General features: G+C 43.4%; 1 protein-coding gene across 6 annotated transcripts in view; it reads right to left on the minus strand.

Annotated features, from left to right (window-relative positions):
• The window catches only part of FYCO1 (FYVE and coiled-coil domain autophagy adaptor 1), a 49,749-nt gene extending 30,936 nt beyond the window's left edge, over positions 1 to 18,813 (minus strand). The window contains exons 1-4 of one of the 6 annotated variants that reach the window (XM_065830409.2): positions 18,683 to 18,813; positions 9,101 to 9,285; positions 6,462 to 6,568; positions 5,235 to 5,360 (exon numbers count right to left, since the gene is read on the minus strand). In XM_065830409.2, the coding sequence (XP_065686481.1) occupies positions 5,235 to 5,360; positions 6,462 to 6,568; positions 9,101 to 9,155 (288 nt within the window). In that variant the 5' untranslated portion in view covers positions 9,156 to 9,285; positions 18,683 to 18,813. Of the gene's footprint in view, positions 1 to 1,047; positions 1,195 to 5,234; positions 5,361 to 6,461; positions 6,569 to 9,100; positions 9,286 to 17,820; positions 18,449 to 18,552; positions 18,642 to 18,682 lie in introns of those variants that run through there. The other 5 variants (XM_065830413.2, XM_065830411.2, XM_065830412.2 and 2 more) reach the window with 5 other exon arrangements.
• Positions 18,814 to 22,387: the final 3,574 nt, after the last annotated feature.

Consider the following 22,387-nt stretch of genomic DNA (forward strand, 5'->3'; position numbering starts at 1 on the left):
GAAACACCATGCAGTAGTGTCTCATTTCTCCTTTCCATCAAAATCAATTTAGGAACAGAAAATGAGAGTGATGAGAAGAATTTCTTGCCAGTCAGCCAAACTGCTCATCTAAGTAACAAACCAAATATATTAATTATTTTAAAATGAAAGCCAAGGAAAATATTAGAGGGGCTGAGGATCAAGTTAGCAAGTAACTGTAAATTTTGCTTGACAAGTTAGTGTGAAAGAAGGCTCAAAGGCCACACAAGCTTTCTCTCATTCTGATCAATATTCCACTGTGGTTAAGTGAGAGCAACATCTTAACTCTCAGTTGCCTTCGGGTTGCTGTTACTGAGCTTCTGCACCCAAGACACAGGTTCCTTTTTTATCTCAGCAAGCCACTACATACAAAAATGTTCCTTAGAAATGGGTTGAAGAAATGTTGCAAAGGAAGCAACACCTTTTCCTGCTTTTTGGTTTGAATTTTATAGGACACAAAGTGTGAAATAACATGTTTTCCAAAGGCTAAGTACTCCAGAACCACAAATTTAATTTGCCAACTCAACAATTTCTTGCCCTCATTCACTCTATATGTCTGAATATTTCTTCAGGCAGATGCCATCCCTGCCCTGTGCACAGAAGCTTACAAATGTTTTTCCTAACTAGACATATAAAGTGAACCTCTTAAAAATAGTCAAAGAAAACACTGGAAGCTATGGGACTAATCCTATCCTTACTTACACTGGTTTATCAATTTAAACTGCAATGCCTTTTTAAGCATGGAGATACTAGAACAAATGTATGTGATGAGAAGTAGAGGAAAATATTTACATATATGCAGCTGCAAGTAGCCAAAGACTATTTTACTAGGAAACAAAACCATGCCACCTCCGGCTAAAAAGCCCTGCCAGAATCCAGGGAGGCAGGCAGTGTCTGGTATTGTCAGTGTTTCCATGTTGACTGCAAACACTGTCGCTGAGGTGCAACGCGTGGCTGTAAAGACTTGGAAAAATGTGCATTCAGTGTGATCACCTTTTGAAAGGGAAAGAACCAGAACTCACTGCTCACCTAATGCCACCAGGGACAAGGGTCTCTGTTTAATTAACAGTCGGACACTTTCCAGGGTTTTCCTATTTGCTTCCTTGTTCCACCTCTCTAGGATAGCATACACCCTAACACTAGAAGCTCTGCAGGCAAAGAAGAGGAGACATTACACTGTTAAATGTTAGACCATTCTTAAAAAGCAACAGCCATTTCTCTTTCCTCCTTGCTTGTTTCCATCTTTCAAAGTCAACAAGTACTATTCAGTGAGCAAATAAATGACATTGGGAAACCTTTATGTTCCATCCAGCCAGGTTCAACAACTGGCTGCTGATTTCCACATCTAATGAAGGGAAATAACCAACATATTTTTCTGTCATCTGTCATTTAATTTCTGGACCTCCGTCTGCCAGCTTAGTTATCTGAAACAGTTGACTGATTTTTACAGTTCATATTCCTAAACCACAAGCTAATAAAGTTAAGTCTTCCACAAGCTAATTTCTATAGCCGTACAGAAACAGAAAATGTCCTTCTTCCAGACAATAATTTCTAATATCATGCTAACCATTAACCAGACAGATGTACTGACAAAGGAAGAAAAAGCAGAGCAGTCTTTACGAGTAGTAATGTGCAGGTGATGCCACAGGCAACTGTTGAAGGCTACAGCACAGTCTCCCTTTGCAGAGAAATCTGTTTGGCTACTGCTGCTGAGAATTTAAGGGCCAGCAACTACAATGAGAGGATCTTTCCTGCAGCAGAGGTCACTGTCCTTCTCCTGTCTTCCTGGAAGTAGTGGGAAAGTCAAGCCCAATATCCATGGCTCTCTTCTAGAATCATAGAATCATAGAATCATTTCAGTTGGAAGAGACCCTCAGGATCATCAAGTCCAACCATAACCTAAACTAACTCTGCTACTAAACCATGTCCCTAAGAACCTTGTCTAAATGCCTTTTAAACACCTCCAGGGATGGTAATTCCACCACTTCCCTGGGCAGCCTGTTCCAATGCCTGACAACCCTTTCCATTAATAATTTTTTCCTAATATCCAATCTAAACCTCCCCTGGCACAACTTGAGGCCATTTCCTCTTGTCCTATCACTTGTTATCTGAGAGAAGAGACCAACACCCTCCATGCTACAGCCTCCTGCCAGGTAGTTGTAGACAGTGATAAGGTTTCCACTCAGCCTCCTTTTCTCCAGGCTAAACAAACCCAGCTCCCTCAAGCCCTCCTCATAAGTCTTGTGGTCCAGACCCCTCACCAGCTTTGTCATCCTTCTCTGCACTCCCTCTAATACCTCAATGTCTTTCCTGTAGTGAGGGGCCCAAAACTGAACACAGTATTCAAGGTGCTACATCACCAGCACTGAGTACAGTGGCACAATCACCTCTCTAGTCCTGCTGGCCACACTATTCCTGATGCAAACCAGGATGATGTTGGCCTTTTTGGCCACCTGGACACACTGCTGGCTCGTATTCAGGTGGCTGTCAATCAATGGCCCCAGATCCCTTTCCCCCAGGCAGCTTTCCAGCCACTCTTCCCTGAGCCTGTAGCGCTGCCTGGGGTTGTTGTGACCCAAGTGCAGGACCCAGCACTTGGCTTTGTTGAACCTCATGCAATTGGGCTTGGTCCAATGAACCAGGAAGTCCAGATCCCTCTGTATGGCCTCTTACTCTCCAGAGGGTCAACACTCCCACCCAATTTGGTGTCATCTGCAAACTTACTAAGGATGCACTCAATCACAGAATCACAGAATCACAGAATTGGCTAGGTTGGAAAAGACCTCAGAGATCATCAAGTCCAACCCTTGGTCCAACTTCAGCCCATTTACTAGATCATGGCACTAAGAGCCATGTCCAATCTCAGTTTAAAAACCTCCAGGGACGGTGAGTCCACCACCTCCCTAGGCAGGCCATTCCAATGCCTGATCACTCTTTCCGTAAAGAACTTCTTCCTAATATCCAGCCTAAACTTCCCCTGGCAGAGTTTAAGCCCATGTCCCCTTGTCCTATTGCTAACTGCCTGGGAGAAGAGACCAGTTCCCACCTGACTATAACTTCCCTTCAGGTAGTTATAGAGAGCAATGAGGTCACCTCTAAGCCTCCTCCTCTCCAGGCTGAACAACCCCAGCTCCCTCAGCCTCTCACCATAGGTCATGTGCTCAAGTCCCTTCACCAGTCTTGTTGCTCTTCTCTGGACCCGCTCCAGCACCTCAATATCCCTCCTGAACTGAGGGGCCCAGAACTGAACACAATACTCCAGGTGTGGCCTCACCAATGCAGAGTACAGGGGAAGGATCACTTCCCTTGTCCTGCTGACCACACTATTTTTGATACAGGCCAGGATACCATTGGCCTTCTTGGCCACCTGGGCACACTGTTGGCTCATGTTGAGCTTGCTGTCAATCAGTACCCCCAGGTCCCTTTCTGTCTGGCTGCTCTCCAGCCACTCTGTGCCCAGCCTGTAGCGCTGAAGGGGGTTGTTGTGGCCAAAGTGCAGGACCCGGCACTTGGCCTTGTTGAACTTCATCCCATTGGAATCGGCCCATTTTTCCAGTCTATCCAGATCCCTCTGCAGAGCCCTCCTGCCTTCCAGCAGGTCAACACTGCCCCCCAACTTGGTGTCATCAGCAAATTTGCTGATGGTGGTCTCAATCCCCTCATCTAAATCATCAATAAAGATGTTAAACAGGACTGGACCCAACACTGACCCCTGGGGGACACCACTAGTGACTGGCCGCCAGCTAGATGCAGCCCCATTTACCAGCACTCTCTGGGCCCGGCCCTCCAGCCAGTTCTTAACCCAGCAGAGAGTGCACTTGTCCAAGCCATGGGCTATCAGCTTTTGAAGGAGTATATTATGGGAGACAGTGTCAAAGGCTTTGCTGAAGTCTAGATAGATCACATCTACAGCTTTCCCCTCATCCACTAGGTGGGTCACCTGATCATAAAAGGAAATCAGGTTGGTCAGACAGGACCTGCCCCTCCTAAACCCATGCTGGCTGGGTCTGATCCCTGGTCCATCCTGGAGGTGCTGTGTGATTGCATTCAGGATGATCTGCTCCATCACCCTGCCAGGCACCGAGGTCAGGCTGACAGGCCTGTAGTTGCCAGGGTCAGCTTTGCAGCCCTTTTTGTGGATTGGGGTAACATTTGCCAGTTTCCAATCATTTGGGACCTCCCCAGTGAGGAGGTCCCTTCCCAGCAGTAAAACAAACTGGAGCCCTTCCTTGGCTTGCTCACCTTGAAACAGCAAAATTCAATATTGCCCAAGTTGCTGAGAGAATAAATAAGGTAGGGAACACAGAGCCTGGCTCTGCTAGACTATCACAGCTCCCTCTCAGATAGCTCAAGACAATGTTATCTAGAGCTGCTGTGGAGGAACTGCTAAGATAATAGGGAAATCTGCTGTAAATGGTAACTTGCTAATACAGGTTAGCACTGCTCACAGATAACAGCACTGAGCATCAGGACAAGGGTGGCCAGCACCACCACACCACCACCTCTTTTACCCATGAGGGAAGTTGTTCAAATGACTCTAAAGACTCAGACAGGATCAGCACAGAAATCTTCTCACAGCACTTGCTTCACCCACTCATTGAGCTGAAGACATAACACGGCTGTTACAAGATTAAGCTTTTATTACCATATCTAATAAAATAAAGTTTTTTGTCCTATTCATGACAGCTTACCTGAAGAAATAAATACAACCACCACAAGCCATTACATTGTGCTATTTGACATGGAGGAACAAAGTTGAGACAGAAGATGAAACGCTGCTCTTGGTCAGTCCTCCTTAGCTCTACTGACCAGTTGAAAAAGTCTTAAGAAATACGAAACATGGTGAATCCTTGTACTCTTAGAGGAAGTCCTCCTGCCTTGAACTGTGCTAGAGATGGTAAGCTCTACCCTTTACTTCATTTTTCATTCATTTTTAGAGAAAATGGCACTAAGTGTATGAAAAGGCAGGGCACAGCCAAACAGGACCATTCACTTGTGTAAGTGGTCTTCAAAATACATAAGAGTCAAGCTATCCAATCCTATATAATTTAGTGCCCTTGTAAAAAGAGTAATCTTGCATTTTCATACTTTATATGAGAATTAAAAATGAAAATTCCCAACTTTTTTTTCTGTATGTTAAAAACAGTGTATTTTCTTTCCTGCTCTCTGAAAAGACATACCAAAACAAAACCCACATGCTTAACTGATATACTTACTTCCGTAATAGACTTGACAAAGCGGATTCCATCATTAGCTCCTTTGACTTTTGCCAGGCAGTCACAGAAATAATCCCAGTAGTCTTTTCTGGTTCCCAGCAATGTGCTTTTTTCTTTCTGGTCAAACTTAAACAAGGAAAACAAAAAGCAATGAGCAAAAATTAAATATATATGGCTACTTGGAATTCCTTTCATCTCCCAGAAACGTGCTTTCATGACTCCTCTTAGTTTTACTCGTATTCACAAAGGACACATTGCATTGCAGTTAGAAAAGCTACTTTACTGACAGTAACAGATAACAAAGCTCTGGGTCTAGTTAAAATACCAACATCTACTCAAAACTGCTGCAACAAAGACTTGCAACAGATTCAACAGCTGTTCAAGAACAAAGAAGTAACAACCAGTTGGTGAGAGACCTGCAATCAAGTGTAGCAATAGCACACAGGGACATACCAGAAAAACCTGCCCTAGCTACCTCACGTTCAGAGCAGCAGTGCAACAAGGGTATGGATTGCAGCTTAGACCATTTAAATCTCAAAGGAGTCTTCAGCTTCTGCTGAAGCCTCTGCAACTCAATTAAAACTCCCTTGCCTAGATAAACGCTCGATTAGCAAGTCTTTGTTGCAATCAGTGACATGATTACAGTAAGTGTAGACAAGATGCAAGACTATGCAAACTCAATTTCAATTTGCCAAGCAGTGTCTCCTTCTACTTAAATTTTGAGAATGGCCAAAAAGCAGCATTCCTGATTAAAAATCAGTCTTTTGCATTAAACTTTCCATACAACAAAAATTAATTTCCAAAGTGAAATTTCTAAAAATTCTCTAAATTACCTACACCACTATATCTGCATCATGCACAGCTTACTAATATTTATTTTGCATTGAAACGTTGTCAAGATTTCACTACCACAGTTTTTCCAAGATAATTAAGCTGGATATATCTTTATAATCAAGCTGAAATGTTTCAGATCAACAGAAAAATGCCTTACATTCTTCAATCGAACAGTCAGCACTGCCTTTTTATTACAATTATTTACTTTCAATTGAAATAAGTAAAATAAGCAGCACACATTTCCATCCTCTTACTGAGGGGAAAAAAAAAGAAAAAAGACTCAGCTGGATATTTATGATTATCTGGGTTAAACCCCACATACTGCAGAGGTAATAAGAGAAAACAAGGTCTAACTTTCATTGTGGATTACAAACGACACACATCACTTTTTACCTGGAGAAGGTATTCAAGCTTGTAGGAGAACTTTTGCAAGTTGACACTGTCATCTGTGATCGGTTCCCCTCCTTCTTTAAATTCTTTACTTAGTTCAGTCACAGCATCTGTAAAACAAGACACCAGACAAGTTAACTAATGCAAGAGTATCATAGAAACATAGAATATATAGGACTGGATCCATAAACAACTAAATAAATGGGGTTTTTGCCTGGACATTATGCATGTGTATTCAGTTTCTTTCAGTCCAAATGTCTTAACAACAGTGCAAAAACCTTATCGACATGCTTGCAATTAAACAACATCTATGATAAAAATGAGAGCTCAAGTATGTACCCTGACTACTTCTTAAAAAGAGCAAAACCTCCTTCTGACACTCAGCAAAAACTGGTAACAGACAATTGTTAATTGATTCTTCAGCAGAGGAAAGAAACAACTTTTTGCAGTCTCACGTGCACATTAAGGTATTCATAGAATCACAGAATGTCCTGAGTTGGAAGGGATCCACAAGGATCATCGAGTCCAACTCCTGTCCCTGCACAGGACAACCCCACAGTTCACACCATGTGCCTGAGGGCGTTGTGCAGTCTCTTCTTGAACACTGTCAGGTTTGGGGCCGTGACACCTCCCTGGGGAGCCTGTTCCAGTGCTCCACCACCCTCTAGGTGAAGAACCTTTTCCTCATGTCCAACCTAAACCTCTGCCGGGACATCTTCCTGCCATTTCCTTGGGTTCTGTCATTGGTCACCGGAGAGAAGAGATCAGCGCCTGCCGCTCCTCGTCCCCTTGTGAGGAAGCTGTAGCTGCCATGAGGTCTCCTCTCAGTCTCCTCTTCTCCAGGCTGAACAAACCAAGTGACTTTAGCCGCTCCCCATATGGCTTCCTCTCCAAACCCTTCACCAACTTTGTGGCCCTCTTCTGGACACCCTCCAGTAGCTTAATATCTTCTTTATCCTGTGGTGCCTAGAACTGCACACAGTGCTCCAGGTGAGGGCACACCAGTGCAGAGCAGAGCGGGACAATCACCTCCCTCGCCTGGTTGGTAATGCTGTGCTTGCTGCACCCAGGACATGGTTGCCCTCCTGGCTGCCAGGGACACTGTTGGCTCAAGTTCAACTTGCCATTGACCAGAACCCCTAGATCCTTCTCCATGGAGCTGCTTTCCAGCATCTCATCTCCCAGTCTGTATATTCAGCCAGGGTTGCTGTGTCTCAGGTGCAAAATCCAGCACTTGCTCTTATTGAACTTCATGTGGTTGGTGAGTGCCCAGTTCTTCAGTTTGTTCAGATCCCTTTGCAGGGCCTCTCTGCCCTTAAGAGTGTCAACAGCTCTTCCCAATTATGTGTCATCAGCAAACTTCCTAAGCAATCCCTCAAGTCCTGAGTTAAAAGTCATTTATAAAGACATTGAAGAGCACTGGCCCTAAGATGGATCCCAGCGGAACCCCGCTAGCGACTGGTTGTCAGCCCAACATAACAACATTTACTGGAACCCTCTGAGTCCAGCCCGCCAGACAATTGCTCACCCACTGCACTATGTGTTTACCCAGTTGTATGCTGGACATCTTGTCCAGGAGAATACTGTGAGAGACAGTATCAAAGGCTTTACTGAAATCCAAAAAGATCATGTCAACAGGCTTCTCTTGGTCAACTAGGTGGGTAACCTTGTCATAGAATGAAATTAAATTTGTTAAGCAAGAATTTCCCCTCATGCTGGTTGGGACCAATGATTTCACTGTCCTTCAGATGTTTTTCAATAACTCCCAGAACAATCTTCTCCATGATTTTGCCAGGCACAGAAGTGAGACTGACAGGCCTGTAGTTGCAGGGGTCATCCCTGTTGCCCTTCTTGTAGATTGGGACAATGTTTGCCAGCTTTCAGTCATCCGACACTTCTCCAGATTCCCAAGAGCATTGAAAAATCTTAGAGAGAGGTCTCACTATGACGTCAGCCAGCTCTTCAAACACCCTTGGATGAATCCCATCAGGAGCCATCGACTTGTAAGGATGTAGCTGGACCAGCAAATCCTGCACAAGTTCCACATTGATTGGGAGTTTATCGTTCTTGCAGCCACAGTTTTCTAACACAGGGTTATGGGGGCCCCCAAGTCCATCATCAGTGTTGAAGACTGAGGCAAATAAAACATTAAATGTCTTGGCTTTGTCTATGTCCCTGTTAATAAGGTGACCATGCTCATCAAGTAATTGGCCAATGTTATTTCTAGTTTGCCTTTTGCCATTAATATATTTTAAAAAGCCTTTTTTATTGCCACAGGACAAACAGAGCTCTGACTAGAAAGGACGAAGCATGTAATCTGCTAAAGGGGATCAGTAACACGAGAACAGTCACTCAGTCAGCACATTTATCTTCTCCATGCTTTATTCAGGAAGGTTCAGCTTGTGCTGGTTACAAAACACAAATGGGAAAAATAATTTACACAAAAATAAGCATACAGCAACTCCTCTTCCATAAAACCTACATCTGTAGTGGGTTAGGAAATTTCAAGACCAAGCAAACTCTGCTGTCTCTGCTGCACAAAAGTGTTACACACCTGAAAACACAACTCCTACTCTCTGTTATCTAAAGCACGGAAGACGCAGTCCAGCCTACAGAATGAATCTGTCAGCATGGCACGGTACCTTGCAAGTCTCTGATAATCCGCTGCAGCTGGCTTTCACCACCAGTTGCTGCCATTTTGAAAAACAAAGGTGCTCCCCTTCTGGGTTGTTTAGCTTTTCATCCATCTAGATAAAAAGTGCAGAGTTCATATCCTTGATGACCACTGGGCTGACAAAGATTATTCTTCTCTGTCACACCTGCAACTCTGTAAAAGTCAAAAATAATTATCATCTCAAATGAGCAGAAGAGAGGTGCTTTAGCATTTTAGATCCTGTTTAGTAATGAATTCACATAAGACCAACTCTTTTCCAAGAACCTCCTTTACATTTCCTTCTAGATTTCACTTTCCATTTCAGTTATTTCTTCAGTTATATCTTTCAAAACTACTGAGCAAACCTCAGAGAGCAATTTTCTCTGACTGGAGTTACAACATAGTCTTACAGCCCAACTCAGGCTGGCATTTCATGCAACTCATCTTGTGACCCTGAGGGAGGTTCTGATGACACAGGACTTCCCCTCCCAAAAACCTCTGCCAGATCTGGCTGTAGAGTAAAAAGATACAATGACTTTTCCGTTTCAGAGAGACTTTCAAAACACAGACTAGGCATAGGCCAAAGAGTCAAAAAATAATGCATGTTTGATTCTCTGGCATTGAAGCATATTTTTAACTCATAAGAGTTACTAAAAGATTTAGTATCAGGAGACTGGTTTCAGCATGAGAAATCTCTCTCATCCTCTCCTCAGAACCCACTGTTCCCAATACAAGTAAAAGGACACCACTTTATTTTAAGCTCTGTTACAGCATCCCTGATTGCATAAATATACCTTGCACTACCTCCTTCACTTAGAACAATGACAAGAGAAAATCATAGGAAAGCTTTCCTTAATTAAAATGAATGAATTAAAATAAATTAAACGCTTCAAACACTTTACTAAAACAACCATGCCTGGGGACACAAACTTTTTAACACTAACCTAGGAACAATCATTCCAAAAATACCACACAGAAACTGCATAGGGAATTTACTAAGCACCCTGTTCAAAGGTTGTTCAGAATTCTGCCTGCAAATTTTCCAGCAAGCACAACACCCAAAGTACTGAATCTTTAGAAAATCTGCCATTACACTTCTCTGCTTTTGTGATCATTCAAGCTTAAACAGAATTAAATTAAGTTGTAATTAAAATCTTACAAACTTTCGAAATACAAATGTGATTAGGTCGTGATTATATCTCCTTTCTCTTTTTTTTTCCTTTCACTCCCAAAATAACTAAATTGGTATGGCTGAACTAGGTGTATGAGTGAATCAAATGGATCATCCTTCGACCATATGTACCCAGGTATTACTTGGAAAAGGTCCTGATGTGATTCCATATTATTTTCTGTTTGAAAAGAAGCAAACCTTAACAAAGCCAGAGACACAAACATGTTAAGCATAAAAAAAAGGCTGAAATTCATCTTCCTAGTCCATTTCCCGTAATACCTGTATTTTGACACCTGCTACTTTCCCCTTCCATATTTTGATGGCAGTTGTTACATTATGATACAACTGTTGCATGGACCATATCCTGTCTGGGGAAGGGCCTTGGCCTGCAAAATCCTCACCCCAACTTGTGCTGCTTCAGGGAGGGAAAGCCAGTACAGCATAGACCAGCCAACCTTTTGTGGTGCCAAGAGTGATTTTTTTTTTTTTTTTACCCTAGATCAACAACATTACATATTCAAGATTCCTATCCTGATTCTACTGAGTGATCACATTAAGCACCACCACTTCCTGGCAACCTGCTGAGTTCGGGTACCAAAGGAAAAAAACAAGAATAACAAACCCAGTGCGTCAACATTTCCTTTTCTGAGCACACGCAGTAATATCAGCCGTATCTGTTCAGTTCGGCAACTGTTACAGAAAGGTGCATAGATGAGAAGACTGTGCAATGTGGGCAATGGCAAGCCAAAATGTGTGGCTAAACCAAATGCTCTTCCTCACACAATGGGGGAAAAGCACAAGGACCAACAACAGGATCCTGCCTATCCTTCCCAAAGGCCAGAACAAGCTCCAATTCAAGGCTCCAGAGGCACAAACACTAAGCAAGAGGCATGCCAGAACAACAGTGACCAGGTCAAACACAGACACGTACAGAGAGCCTGGAAGAGATGGCAGTTGAGTCCTTATTTTGCAGCAGCCAGCGGGGAGCAGGATATGGGGCATCCTAGAGCAGACAGGCACGGCATGGGACCTCATCAAGCGCTGGTTCCCAGCAGACTGCCCAAGCAGAGATTTACTGGGGGAGGATTAAGGAGGTTTAGAGTTGGCCCAGCGCCACTGGCAATATGTAATTTAGTGTGTCTGCCCAGAAGTCACAGATAAATGATCACTGTGTGCACAACAGTTCAGGAGCACAGCGCAAGCAAAGGCAGCATGTTCCCAATGAGTTGATCCTGTTGTGCCAAAGCATCACAAAATACTCATCTTTATCTCTGCCACGACCTCCCAGGCAGAATGTGTGAGCCCTGAACAGAGACAACAATCCAGCTGGAAGCATGTAGCTGCATAGCCCACTCTTCTTCTTCATCTCCTCCCAATTACCCTTTTCCCACTACAGGTAGCAAGGTCTCACAGCTTCCCCGCCCCTTGCATCAGCTTGCACCCATGAGACATGCATTTACTCCTTTCTTTTCCCAGAGACGAAGAGGATTTTTCAACGTGGACTATTGCACAAGGAGAATGTGTTGATACTTTTTCTACCTGCTTTCTCCTCAGCAAAATGTTGAGAAAGGTAAGTCTCTCCTCTGTGGCCCTTCCAGAGGTGTTCTTACAAAACATAGTGCATCTCACAGGAAGCTCTCACTTCCTATGGCAAAGAAAGCTGACAACGCACCTTGAGTGATTTCCCAGGGTTTCAAAATAGGAAGAGCTTCTGTAAACACCTGATCTACTCCTTCCTGATCACAGAATATTTTGCCCAGGATTGTTTGGAGCACAGCCCTGTTCCTCCAGCATTTCCTATCCTACTATGTATGTCTGTAAATACCTGCTATGTGAGAACAGCATGATACATGTGTCAGGCACGAGTGACCTGCTTTGGGTCAGAATCTTTTTAGGTGATGCATTGTTACCTCTTATATAATAGCATTTGACTAAGGTCAACAGCATTAACTTGCACAAAACTGCAGTTCTGCAATGACATTGGTGAAGCCACACTAAGGACCTGGCACAGAGCATAGCAGAGGAGGCAAGACAGGGTATGACACCAGTCCCTCCTGGAGCTCTTGGGCCCTGCCTGCTGATGTCTGAAGGTGGCTGCTCCCTCTCCTGCTGGTGTAAGTACTAGTGTGGGGGTGACAATCTTCTTTACAGAGGAGGATATCCTGGAGATTAAAGAAAGAAACAGAAAGGAAACGGCCCACTGACAGGAAAAGATTTATCTGAAGGAGAGTAACACACATACAAAACAGTAAACAAAATTCAATGACTGCAATTAAATTGGTTAGTGGGGTAGCTACAATGACCTACTTTTAATCTGATTTCATTAAATTTCTCTTTGTGTTACTGTAGGCATGTCTGCAACTCCAGCAGCTACATTTTTTTAAACTCATTGGTCAATTTTGGCCCATCTTGACAGAAGGTAGAAGTCTTCGAAATAGTACACTCCTCGTGGGCAATCAGAAAGGAAACTGGGAAGTCCACAAGCAGAGTGTCTCTTCATTGACAAAAAGCCTCCAGGGAGACCTCCACTATAGCCTGATAGCAGAAAATCCACTCCCGACCCAATTGCATTTTCAGTGAACACTATGCACAGAGCTCACACTGCAAACTCGGTGTAATGCAGTTTGAAAGCAAATTGGATCTGCAAGACAAAATAATTGGAAACCAAGGTCCACTACTTTCTACTGCTTAGGAAAATATTTCACGTTAACTGCTCTGGCCTAGCTATTCCAAACAAGGGCACTTCATCACATGGCCTCCACTGCTATCACGAGACTTTCAATTATTTGGTGCCTGCAATTCTGTACCTATTCTAACACTCTATATAAAACAAAACAGGGAAGTGAGGATGCTGAGCCAAATCCTATGTACATGAGTCACAACAACTTTAACTGTGTTATAGCCTTGTGTAATGTGAATGTGATTTGTCCCATAAGAGCAAATACTGGCTGACAACTGCAGGGCACATATTTGGAGAGTGTGTGGAAAAAACGACCTACCTGATCATACAGTTAGTTACAAGATACACTGACAAAAGAATGTTGAAGGTAAACCTCAAGGCAAAGATGAAGGAGGAACTGGGAAAAGGAAGTATCTACTGCTCAGAACCATAACACCACTTATTTATTTAAATAATTTAATTCCAGTAACTGTCTGGGAAAAGCACTTTGTACTTTGTTGTTGCAGGAAACATACCGTCCAAATAGAATTTACTGCAGCTGTGCTGATGGCTTTTCTCATTTTGTACCATGCAGGTACATAAAGCTGCATATCCATAAAGCTAAAGTACTGTTTGCTGGAAATAAGGCTCTGAGGTGAACTGCAAAAAAGACAGCGTGACTTTTCTCTCATGTACACACACATGCTTTTACTGGGCAATTCAACTCTTGGTGCATTAACACTGCATATAAATATATGTGACTGATAAAAATGCACACTGGAGTACATTAAGTAGGATGTTTAAAAACAAAAGGCAAGCACAGCCTAAATGTCAGCTAAGGTTTCCATTTGGAGTTTTGAATCTTGTTTCCATTCCAAGAAGTGAAATTTTCTTGTTAAATAATCTTCCCCCTTCGTTTTCTACAAAAACAAACCTTCACATTTCAATTACAAAAATATAATTTGGGAGAAACATTGTTTTATTTCTCCTAGTACTTCAAACCAGAGACTACACTGCAAACCTATGCTGGATTTCCCACACACTTATACACACAAACCTTGTTTTGAAGGGTTCAGGCATATAAACATTTAGTAATAAAAAGCATCTTGCAGAAAATAGTTGTCTAGAAAAATAAATTCACAGAATATCATAGCATAGCAGAAGAGAGACTTCTTACAGCAAAGTCCTTCTGTGGGGATGCCCTTATACTCTAGGGATATTTGCATTTTACAGCATAAGAACACAAACTAATGACATTCACAAAATACTGCTTGCAGCCCTAACCTGACAGGAGAGACTGACACAAAAGAATCAGTAAAATTTTGCATAATCTTTTCCTTGTTCAGTGGACAACTGGCCTGCATTCACCCCGCTCCTTGTATTTGCGAACTGCTCTTAGAAAAAGGTCAAAACTAAGGAAGAGGTAGAAGTATACCAGTGGCAGGATAACTCCAGGAGATACAGTTAATTTTTAACCTTGAGTGAGGAATACTGACAACCTGAACAATTTATTTTACTGTTGAATTGGACCCCCACTCCAAGGCCCAACTTAAACCCTTTTAAAATTTTACACTGAACTTTGCCAAGGACAGACGCATTAGACCAGGGACACAGTTTCCTGACTTGTAGAATACATTGCTTTGTCTCTGGTATTTCTCACATCAGTTACTTTTGAACAACATGAACTCAGATGACCACTTTTCGCAAACAACAACACAGGGAAGAGCTTGTACGCACCTCACAAAGACAGCCCTGTCTCAGCCCTGTCTCATGATGAGACAAGTTGCCTGTTTGAGGAAGCAGTCACTTCACAAGGAGAAGAGTGCTCTTCTGATAACAGGAATTGCACTAGTATCACTTCTAACAAACTCATCTGTCCTTTTTCCTTAGGACGTGCCAGACCTTGCCTCATATCAGGAATGCTACACTGTGTTTACTAACATCTACAAATTAATCTAACCATAACTCTCCCAGAGGCTTGCTTCTCCTCAGCTACTCCCATCCTACTTCACTCCCCCAGGGGAAATCGCCCCCTTTGCCTCAGTGCCCATATAGCAAGTTGAAAAAATAAGTTTCATTCAAAAATGAAAAGGGTTTTTTTCCCTCTTCACACTCTTATTATGCCATTTTCCCCACATTCCTGGGTACCCTCCCTGCCACAAGACCTGCTCTTCCTCTCTGTAACTCACCCAACTATTTAAACCTCTTACACATTTTTTAAGGCATGCACCTGATGTTTGATGCTACTCTGATGAGCACCATATGTCACAGATACCTACAGAAACAGAAACATTAGAGGAATTGCAGCTGAAAAGGAGCATTGGTGATTCATGACAGCTCACTCATTGTACAATCTTAGAGTCTTCAAAGAGTCTCACATTTCTGTGGTCTCTGAGCCTTGTTACCTTCTTAGCAAGCACAGCCTAAGGCATCTCAGCCACCTCTGAGACTTTGGAAGAGTTAAGAGCAACAACCATTACATCCTAACTCTGAACAGCGATTTTCCTTAGAAGGATTTTTTACCTCTGTAACTACCGTTCCACACTATCCCTCCAAGCCAAGGTTTCAGAAGCACTTGAAAAGGCTACCTCCAACTAATGGTTTTGGGAAGTCTGGCAGGTGGGTGTCGAGATTTGCCTGTGTGTAGCACTCCATCTGTCCTCCATCCAGCCAACAGCAGTGGTAGCTCCCTAAGGCAATTCCTGACCTATTTGTAGTTCTCAGTGAACCAGCAACAAACAACACTGAAAATTACAGGTTTTGGCCATGCACACACAGACCAAATAGGGGCCGAGGAAAGCACATTAAGCAAGAAGCACGCTGAGACAACCCAAACTGACAGGCTGCCGAGTGAATCACGCTGCCCAGCGCCAACAACAAAAATTATTGTTTTCTTTCCTCTATAGCAGGAAGCACAGAGTATTTCCTCTTTCCCTCTTTTCTCACTGGTTTTCCAGTGAAGGTCACCACTTTGGGGGCAAGCAGAAGTTTCAGTGTTACAGACCCCAAATGTTTAACAGCCTTGGGAAGAGAGGCCTGCATGAGACTGCCACAGCTGAGCTGGCTGCCAACAGCCAGCCTCACAGGTGACGCAGGCTTGGCATCAGCCCAGTTATTCGGGGACACCCTGATCCAACCTGCTCACTTTCAAAACCTAAAACGGTTTGCAGTAATAGCAAAGTAGCAAGACCTCTCCTGTGCCCATTTTCCTTCCCAGCAGTAAATTAAACGTTATGGTGAACACACTCAGGGGTTAACTGTTTACAAACGACTTCACTAAGACCACTCTACCACGAGCAAGCACTTAATACTGTGATGGACAAAAGTATTAAAGCAAAGGGAAATGTGCACAAGTCAAGGCCCTGTGCAGCAACAGCCTCCCAAAACTCTTCCAAGCACTGAGATTGAGACTGAGAAGGTTCTGCTCTTTCTACCAGTGTTACAAACTGTAGAGCCTTCCTCTAAATACATTTGGATAAAGTGTCTAAAATTACTAATATTATAGAATTATTGGACACAAACAGCCACCATTCCCTGGACAAATTGGAATTACTACATGAAAATATGTACTAGACTAGATAGAAAAAGAAAGTTTCCTTGCACTGGCAAAACCAAACAGAAATAGAAATAGAAACATAGTAATATAAATGAATAAAAAGAATAATGTGTAACAACAAAAACACTCAGGGGTCTTACAGTTCCCTTCAGTTTAATAACCTCAGCAGCATCTAAAGAATACTAGAAAGGTTCAGTGTTTATTTGACAAAGAAGCAATTGTTAATTTTTAAATATGATCATCTAAGAAAAACAAATAATGACCCGAGTTAAAAACAGTTTTCAGCAATACTTTGAGTTCACCAGATAACTTCTGCAACTTTATACATATTCTTTACATTTTGAATACTTTTCTCTCCCTAGTTGTTCCTTTAGGTCTTGAACCCCCACCAAGCACGTCTTAGTGGGCCTTGGCCCTCACGATGTTAGGATGAATTCCTGTTCCTTTTATGTAACTCTCTAGCAGTGGAGAGAGGGACTGCAAACACAATACACCCTTTCACTGTTATCAGATGGTGTTCATAAGAAGGTCCTTTATGCAAGAGTATCAGGCTCCATAACTAAGTAACTGGCCCTTCACAAGAAGTAGGGAAATGATGTTCAAATCTATATACTACAACAAGAAGAGCAAAATCAACTATCACTTGTTCTCCACCACACTATTTTAGATACAACTTTTTAATTGCTGTGCAGTTTTCTAAATGTGAATGTTTGGAAACACCGTTTGGAACACCTTGAACATTTTTTTAAATTCAAGCACTCCCACGAGGATTATTAGAAGGCTTTAGGAAATCGCTTTGTACAGAATAACATCTGGAAAATATAAAACACACTACTGCAAGGCAGTTTATCTCCTCTGCTGCATGTCCCGCAACATCATATCAGAACCGAAAACAAGAAACAGAGAACAACAGAGAACAGATCACTGGGCTGCTGACAAAACAGAATCCATGTTTTACTCTGGAAGTTTAATCCCAGCCCACCTCCATAGACACACGAAGTCAGAGCTGGATATAATCAACGACCCACTTTCACTCTCAAGCATTAAAGAAGCACAGGCCTCCTACTCCTCCCTCTTTGTTTACACTTGAAAAGTAACTCGGTTTCAGGGATGAGATGAACTGGGAGAGTGCCACCTATAGCAAACTAACTCCATACACCAAGCAAACCTTTGCACTGGCAAAAATCTGCCGGGTGCAATGACCCAAGTAGTCAACTTAAGTGAGAAAACATAACGGCCCTGAGCTCCTAAACATCCAGCTGCAACAGCAACAAATTCACCAGCCTCCAAAACACGGCACAGCCCCTCCACAGCCCAACTCACCACCACAGGACCTCTGCCCCAGGAGAATCCAGAGCCCAAAGGCAGCAGATGATGATTACACTAAAGGTTCACTTTTATTCTTTTTTTTCCTTGCTTGCTGTGGATTACCAGGATCAATGTAAGCTGGAGGAGGGCCGGCTGCAAATCCAGCATCTGCCCCGGAGACAGACCCAGCCGCCCCGCACACGAGCAAAACTCTCCCTGTCCGTCCGTCTGCCGGAGATTTGCCGACACAAGGGCAAGCGGGATTAGTGCCGTGGCAAATATTCGCCCGTCAGCACTTTGTAACGGGTGAGGGCACGGACACGGGCAGATACTTCGTTTCTAGCAGGGCCCCGGGTGACGCTGCTCCTCCGGCAGCTGCTGCGACCCACGGGGAGGACTCGGAGGGTCCGTTCAGGGGTAGATGACAGAGAAAACAGAGGGCAGCGTTTATGCCTGCCTAAAATCATTGCTCGCCAGGTGGAAAAGATGACAGCTAAGGTGACTGCGCCTTGATGCCGGCCGCATAGGCGCTGGCCTGGAGGGATCAGGAGCTCCCTGTCCCTCTGAATCAGTGTTTAGGCAGACACTGGCCACCACCCAGGCTACCCATGGCCTGTGTGTGCGGGCCCAGTCACCCCGCCCCGGGCTGAGATCCCCCTGCCGGGCCTGCAGTCACCCCGCCGCAGGGCCGCGGCACAGCTCCGTCCCCCCTCCATCCCCACCGGGACTCCTCCCCTCGGAGCCGACCTCCGAGTGGCAACAAGTGGAAGCCGCTGAAGTTACTTCCTCTCTCTCCCTCCCTTCGGCAGCCGCCGCTTCTTTCCCACCGCCCTCCGCGCTCCCCCAGGGGGGTGTCAAGGGCAGTGACGCGCGTTACCTGCGCGGCCGCCGCCATGTCGCGGAGAGACGGACCGGGGTGAAGCTCCGGCGCCGATCGCCGCTCCCCGCCGACTACAACTCCCGTGAGGCCGCTGGAGGTGCCTCCCCACCCCCGGGGCGGTGGCTGGCTGCTGCGCTACGGGCGCCCGGCCGGGCCCGGAGGCGACGGGAGCACAGAATCACAGAGTCACAGAATCACAGAATGTCGGGAATTGGAAGGGACCTCAAAAGATCATCCAGTCCAATCCTCCTGCCGGAGCAGGAACACCTAGATGAGGTTACACAGGAATGTGTCCAGGCGGGTTTGAATGTCTCCACAGCCTCCCTGGGCAGCCTGTTCAGTGTTCCATCACCCTCACTGAGAAGAAGTTTCTTCTCATATTTAAGTGGAACCTCCTGTGTTCCAGTTTGTATCCATTGCCCCTTGTCCTACCATTGTTTGTCATCCTCGTGACACTCACCCAGTACATATTTATAAACCTCGGCGGGCACCTTGGCGTGATGCAGAGGCCCCGGTTGATCAGGGAGGAGGCAGTGGGGAGGCTGGGGGAAAGTGCCAGGATGAAAACAGAGTTTTTAAATGTCTTTGCGGGAAAAATCGCCACTTTCCCCTACAGCAGCATTGTTGGGGTGGTTTCCTCTCAGGGATGCGTGTTTCTGGTACCCTAGAGCAAAGTCACCTGTCAAGAAGTGTAACTTTTTTAATATGTACCAAATGTTCAGTATGTTTTGGTGGTTTTTTTTCGTTTGGGAGGTTTTTTTTGTTGTTGTTGGTTGGTTGATTTTTTGTTGTGGTGGTTTTTGTTTGTTTTGGGTATTTTTTAGGTTTGTGCATCAGTTCATCAAGGTCTTTGCATGGGCAGCAGAAGTGAATCATAGAATCACAGAGTCATTTTGGTTGGAAGAGACCCTCAGGATCTTCGAGTCGAACCATAACCTAACTCTAGCACTAAACCATGTCCCTAAGAACCTTGTCTATGTGCCTTTTAAACACCTCCAGGGACAATGACTCCACCACTTCCCTGGGCAGCCTGTTCCAATGCCTGACAACCCTTTCCGAATGTGAAAGTCAAGCTAAATAAATCCAGTACGCAGTAGATTTCCCCTTTCTGTCCTCATCAGTTGACAAAAGGAAAATCCTCTTCCATGGCTGAAAGACGTAGGCAGGGAGGGATTAATAAAGGCCAAGTACGGTAAGGGACTGGGAGAAAGCGGGTGTGAAACTGGAACAAGGGGGCACTTCCTAAGGTGGGGTGCCGGGAGTTAGTGGGGCACAGGGTCCCTAATACTCCCACACCATCTCCCAGCTGGAACCAGGATCCTGGTAGAAGCGAGTTACTTCCACTCTTTGAATTTTAACCCTGTCATAAGGCATATGATACCCCAAAAGGACGTTTCTTTCACAGCATCTGAAATATTGTTTTTGTATTTGAAGAGTGCTTTGCTTTTTTCCACATTGCTTTGGTAAATAAATGATTTTAAATAAAACTTGTGACCAAGTGGTTTGTCATCTGTTCTTTCCACAACGCTTTGTGACTATGTTAGTGTCATAAACATCAGCTTAGACATCCATAAGATCAAAACATTCTGTTTTCAAGACTCTGAGGAAATACATATAGTACATAGTCACTGACATGTCTCCATCATCCTCATTTTTTCATCCTCAACTCAAGGATGACTAAGTGACTTTAAGTTTTGGTGAATAATCTTCAATGTATGGTTTTGCATAGCTCAAAAGCATTTTAATATTCTCAGAAGTGCAGGCTATAGGCCTAAGCACGTTGTGGGCACATGACTCGTGAAACATAATGAGATATCTCACAAATTAATAGTTCAGAAGCAGCCTTCAGGTGGACTTCTTTTGCATGCTTTGCTATATCAGGCAGTATAGGGCCAAGAGCATCTGCTGAAAACAATGTTTGTTTTCCATTGATCTGTAGACATCTAGGTGTCTTCCAAAAGGAACCTCAGGGTCATCAGTTGCAAATAATGACAAATCAAATCCCAGATAATTTCACTGCAATGGAGGGGGCTTTATATATTTTCAAAAAGTCTTTGTCCAGTTTTACTTCTCACTCAAAAATAATCAAGTAGAATGGATTGTTCCTCATTTTAATTACATAGTAACAAGCTACTTTCAGAAATATTTAATTATCTACATTAATTATTGGATTATTGCCTGTTTATAAAGACATCAATTTCTTCAGAGAAAATAATGCTGTTTCCAGCTAGGTCTGTCCATGACCAACACTTCCTTAGATTCTTCTGTGTTTTTCATTTCTTAGCAACAAGAGAGGTTCAAGACTTTTGATTTTTGGAAGCTGCCCTAGAAGCGGAAAATGTACTATCTGTTCCATTTGGATTGATTTTCTTAATTTTTACAATGATACTATTTGTTTATTAACTTCTTCATAAACGATGATAAGCTGGATGGGAATTATTGTTATTTTTTCTAGCCCAGGAAAGGTGATGCCAGTCATCCCAGCAAAAGGAAAAAAATTTGCTGGGAAAAATCTTTTCACTAGCCGATGGAATGTTACCCTTGCGATCACAAATATATTCCGCAGAGGTAGCTAATTCAAATAAACTAAAATTACTAAATTGCTACTTAACATGTATTAAGGGTCATTAGAGGATCATGCTGTATTCTTTAGGTTCTGTTCCATATGGCTAAAATGTAGGCCAAGATAAATATTTAAGGGCTGAAATGAACTTCTGACATCAGAAGTTGAATCTATTGCTAGCTGCAGTTCTTTTTGAGTGGTTCTGAAAATACAATTTGAATGTGGCTGATTTGGGATTGTTGTTTTTTTTTTTTTCATTTTGGTGGCACTAGAAGCCAAAGTTTGCAAATCAATGTGGAATCATTTAATTTGGATCGACGTGCATAAAAGTGCTCTATTTTTTTGTGGGAAGAGTTTCCTCCATTCAGGCAAGCCAATTTATATTCACACTGTCTAGTTCATTGTAAAGTAAAATTATACACTGTCATCAATCACCTTATGCTGACAACACCTTGGTGACTCATTGACTAGACCAGGTCTTTACTAAACCCTCTTAGATAAGTGGGATCTATCAAAAACAAGCAAACAAAACAGACAAACAAATAAACAAACAACAGTGTCTCCTGTGGCTCTTAGATTCTGTGAATATTTCATAGCGGTCTCTGAGTATGTGTCCATAGGATAAGTTCTTTCCATCTGTGACATTATTGTTAAATGTGCTACATATTTTCTTTTAATATTTTAAAGGGTTAATTGTTATTATATAATAACTGGGGAGGGTTTTGCATTCACTAGGCACTTGAGATATGTTATGAGAGCAGCAAACTCCCAGTTTCCCTGGTCACTCTCAGGGGATTAACATACCATTGTAGCTCGACTGAACAACAGGCCGCTGTTCATCATCAGAGACTTTCTGTGGCTGCAGGGAGAAAGCTTTGGAAGCACTTTTTGCATTTGTTTGCAATCTGTTTTGAATAGGTGGATAAATAATTGTCAGTAGGTATAAAGCTGGCAGCAAGCCACATAAAAAGAACCAGCAAAGCTCTGGAAAACCTCTAGAAGCAAATTTGGTATTTTAGACAAGGTGGCTGAGAGGCTTGGAAGAATAATGTGCTAGTATCAGGTCACTTTCTGAGACTGACTCCCACCTGAGCACATTGGGGTGAGGAGCTGCCGCTGCTCAGAACTGGCCACATTTC

The sequence above is a fragment of the Patagioenas fasciata genome, chromosome 2 (assembly GCF_037038585.1).
Source record: "Patagioenas fasciata isolate bPatFas1 chromosome 2, bPatFas1.hap1, whole genome shotgun sequence".
NCBI lineage: Eukaryota > Metazoa > Chordata > Aves > Columbiformes > Columbidae > Patagioenas > Patagioenas fasciata.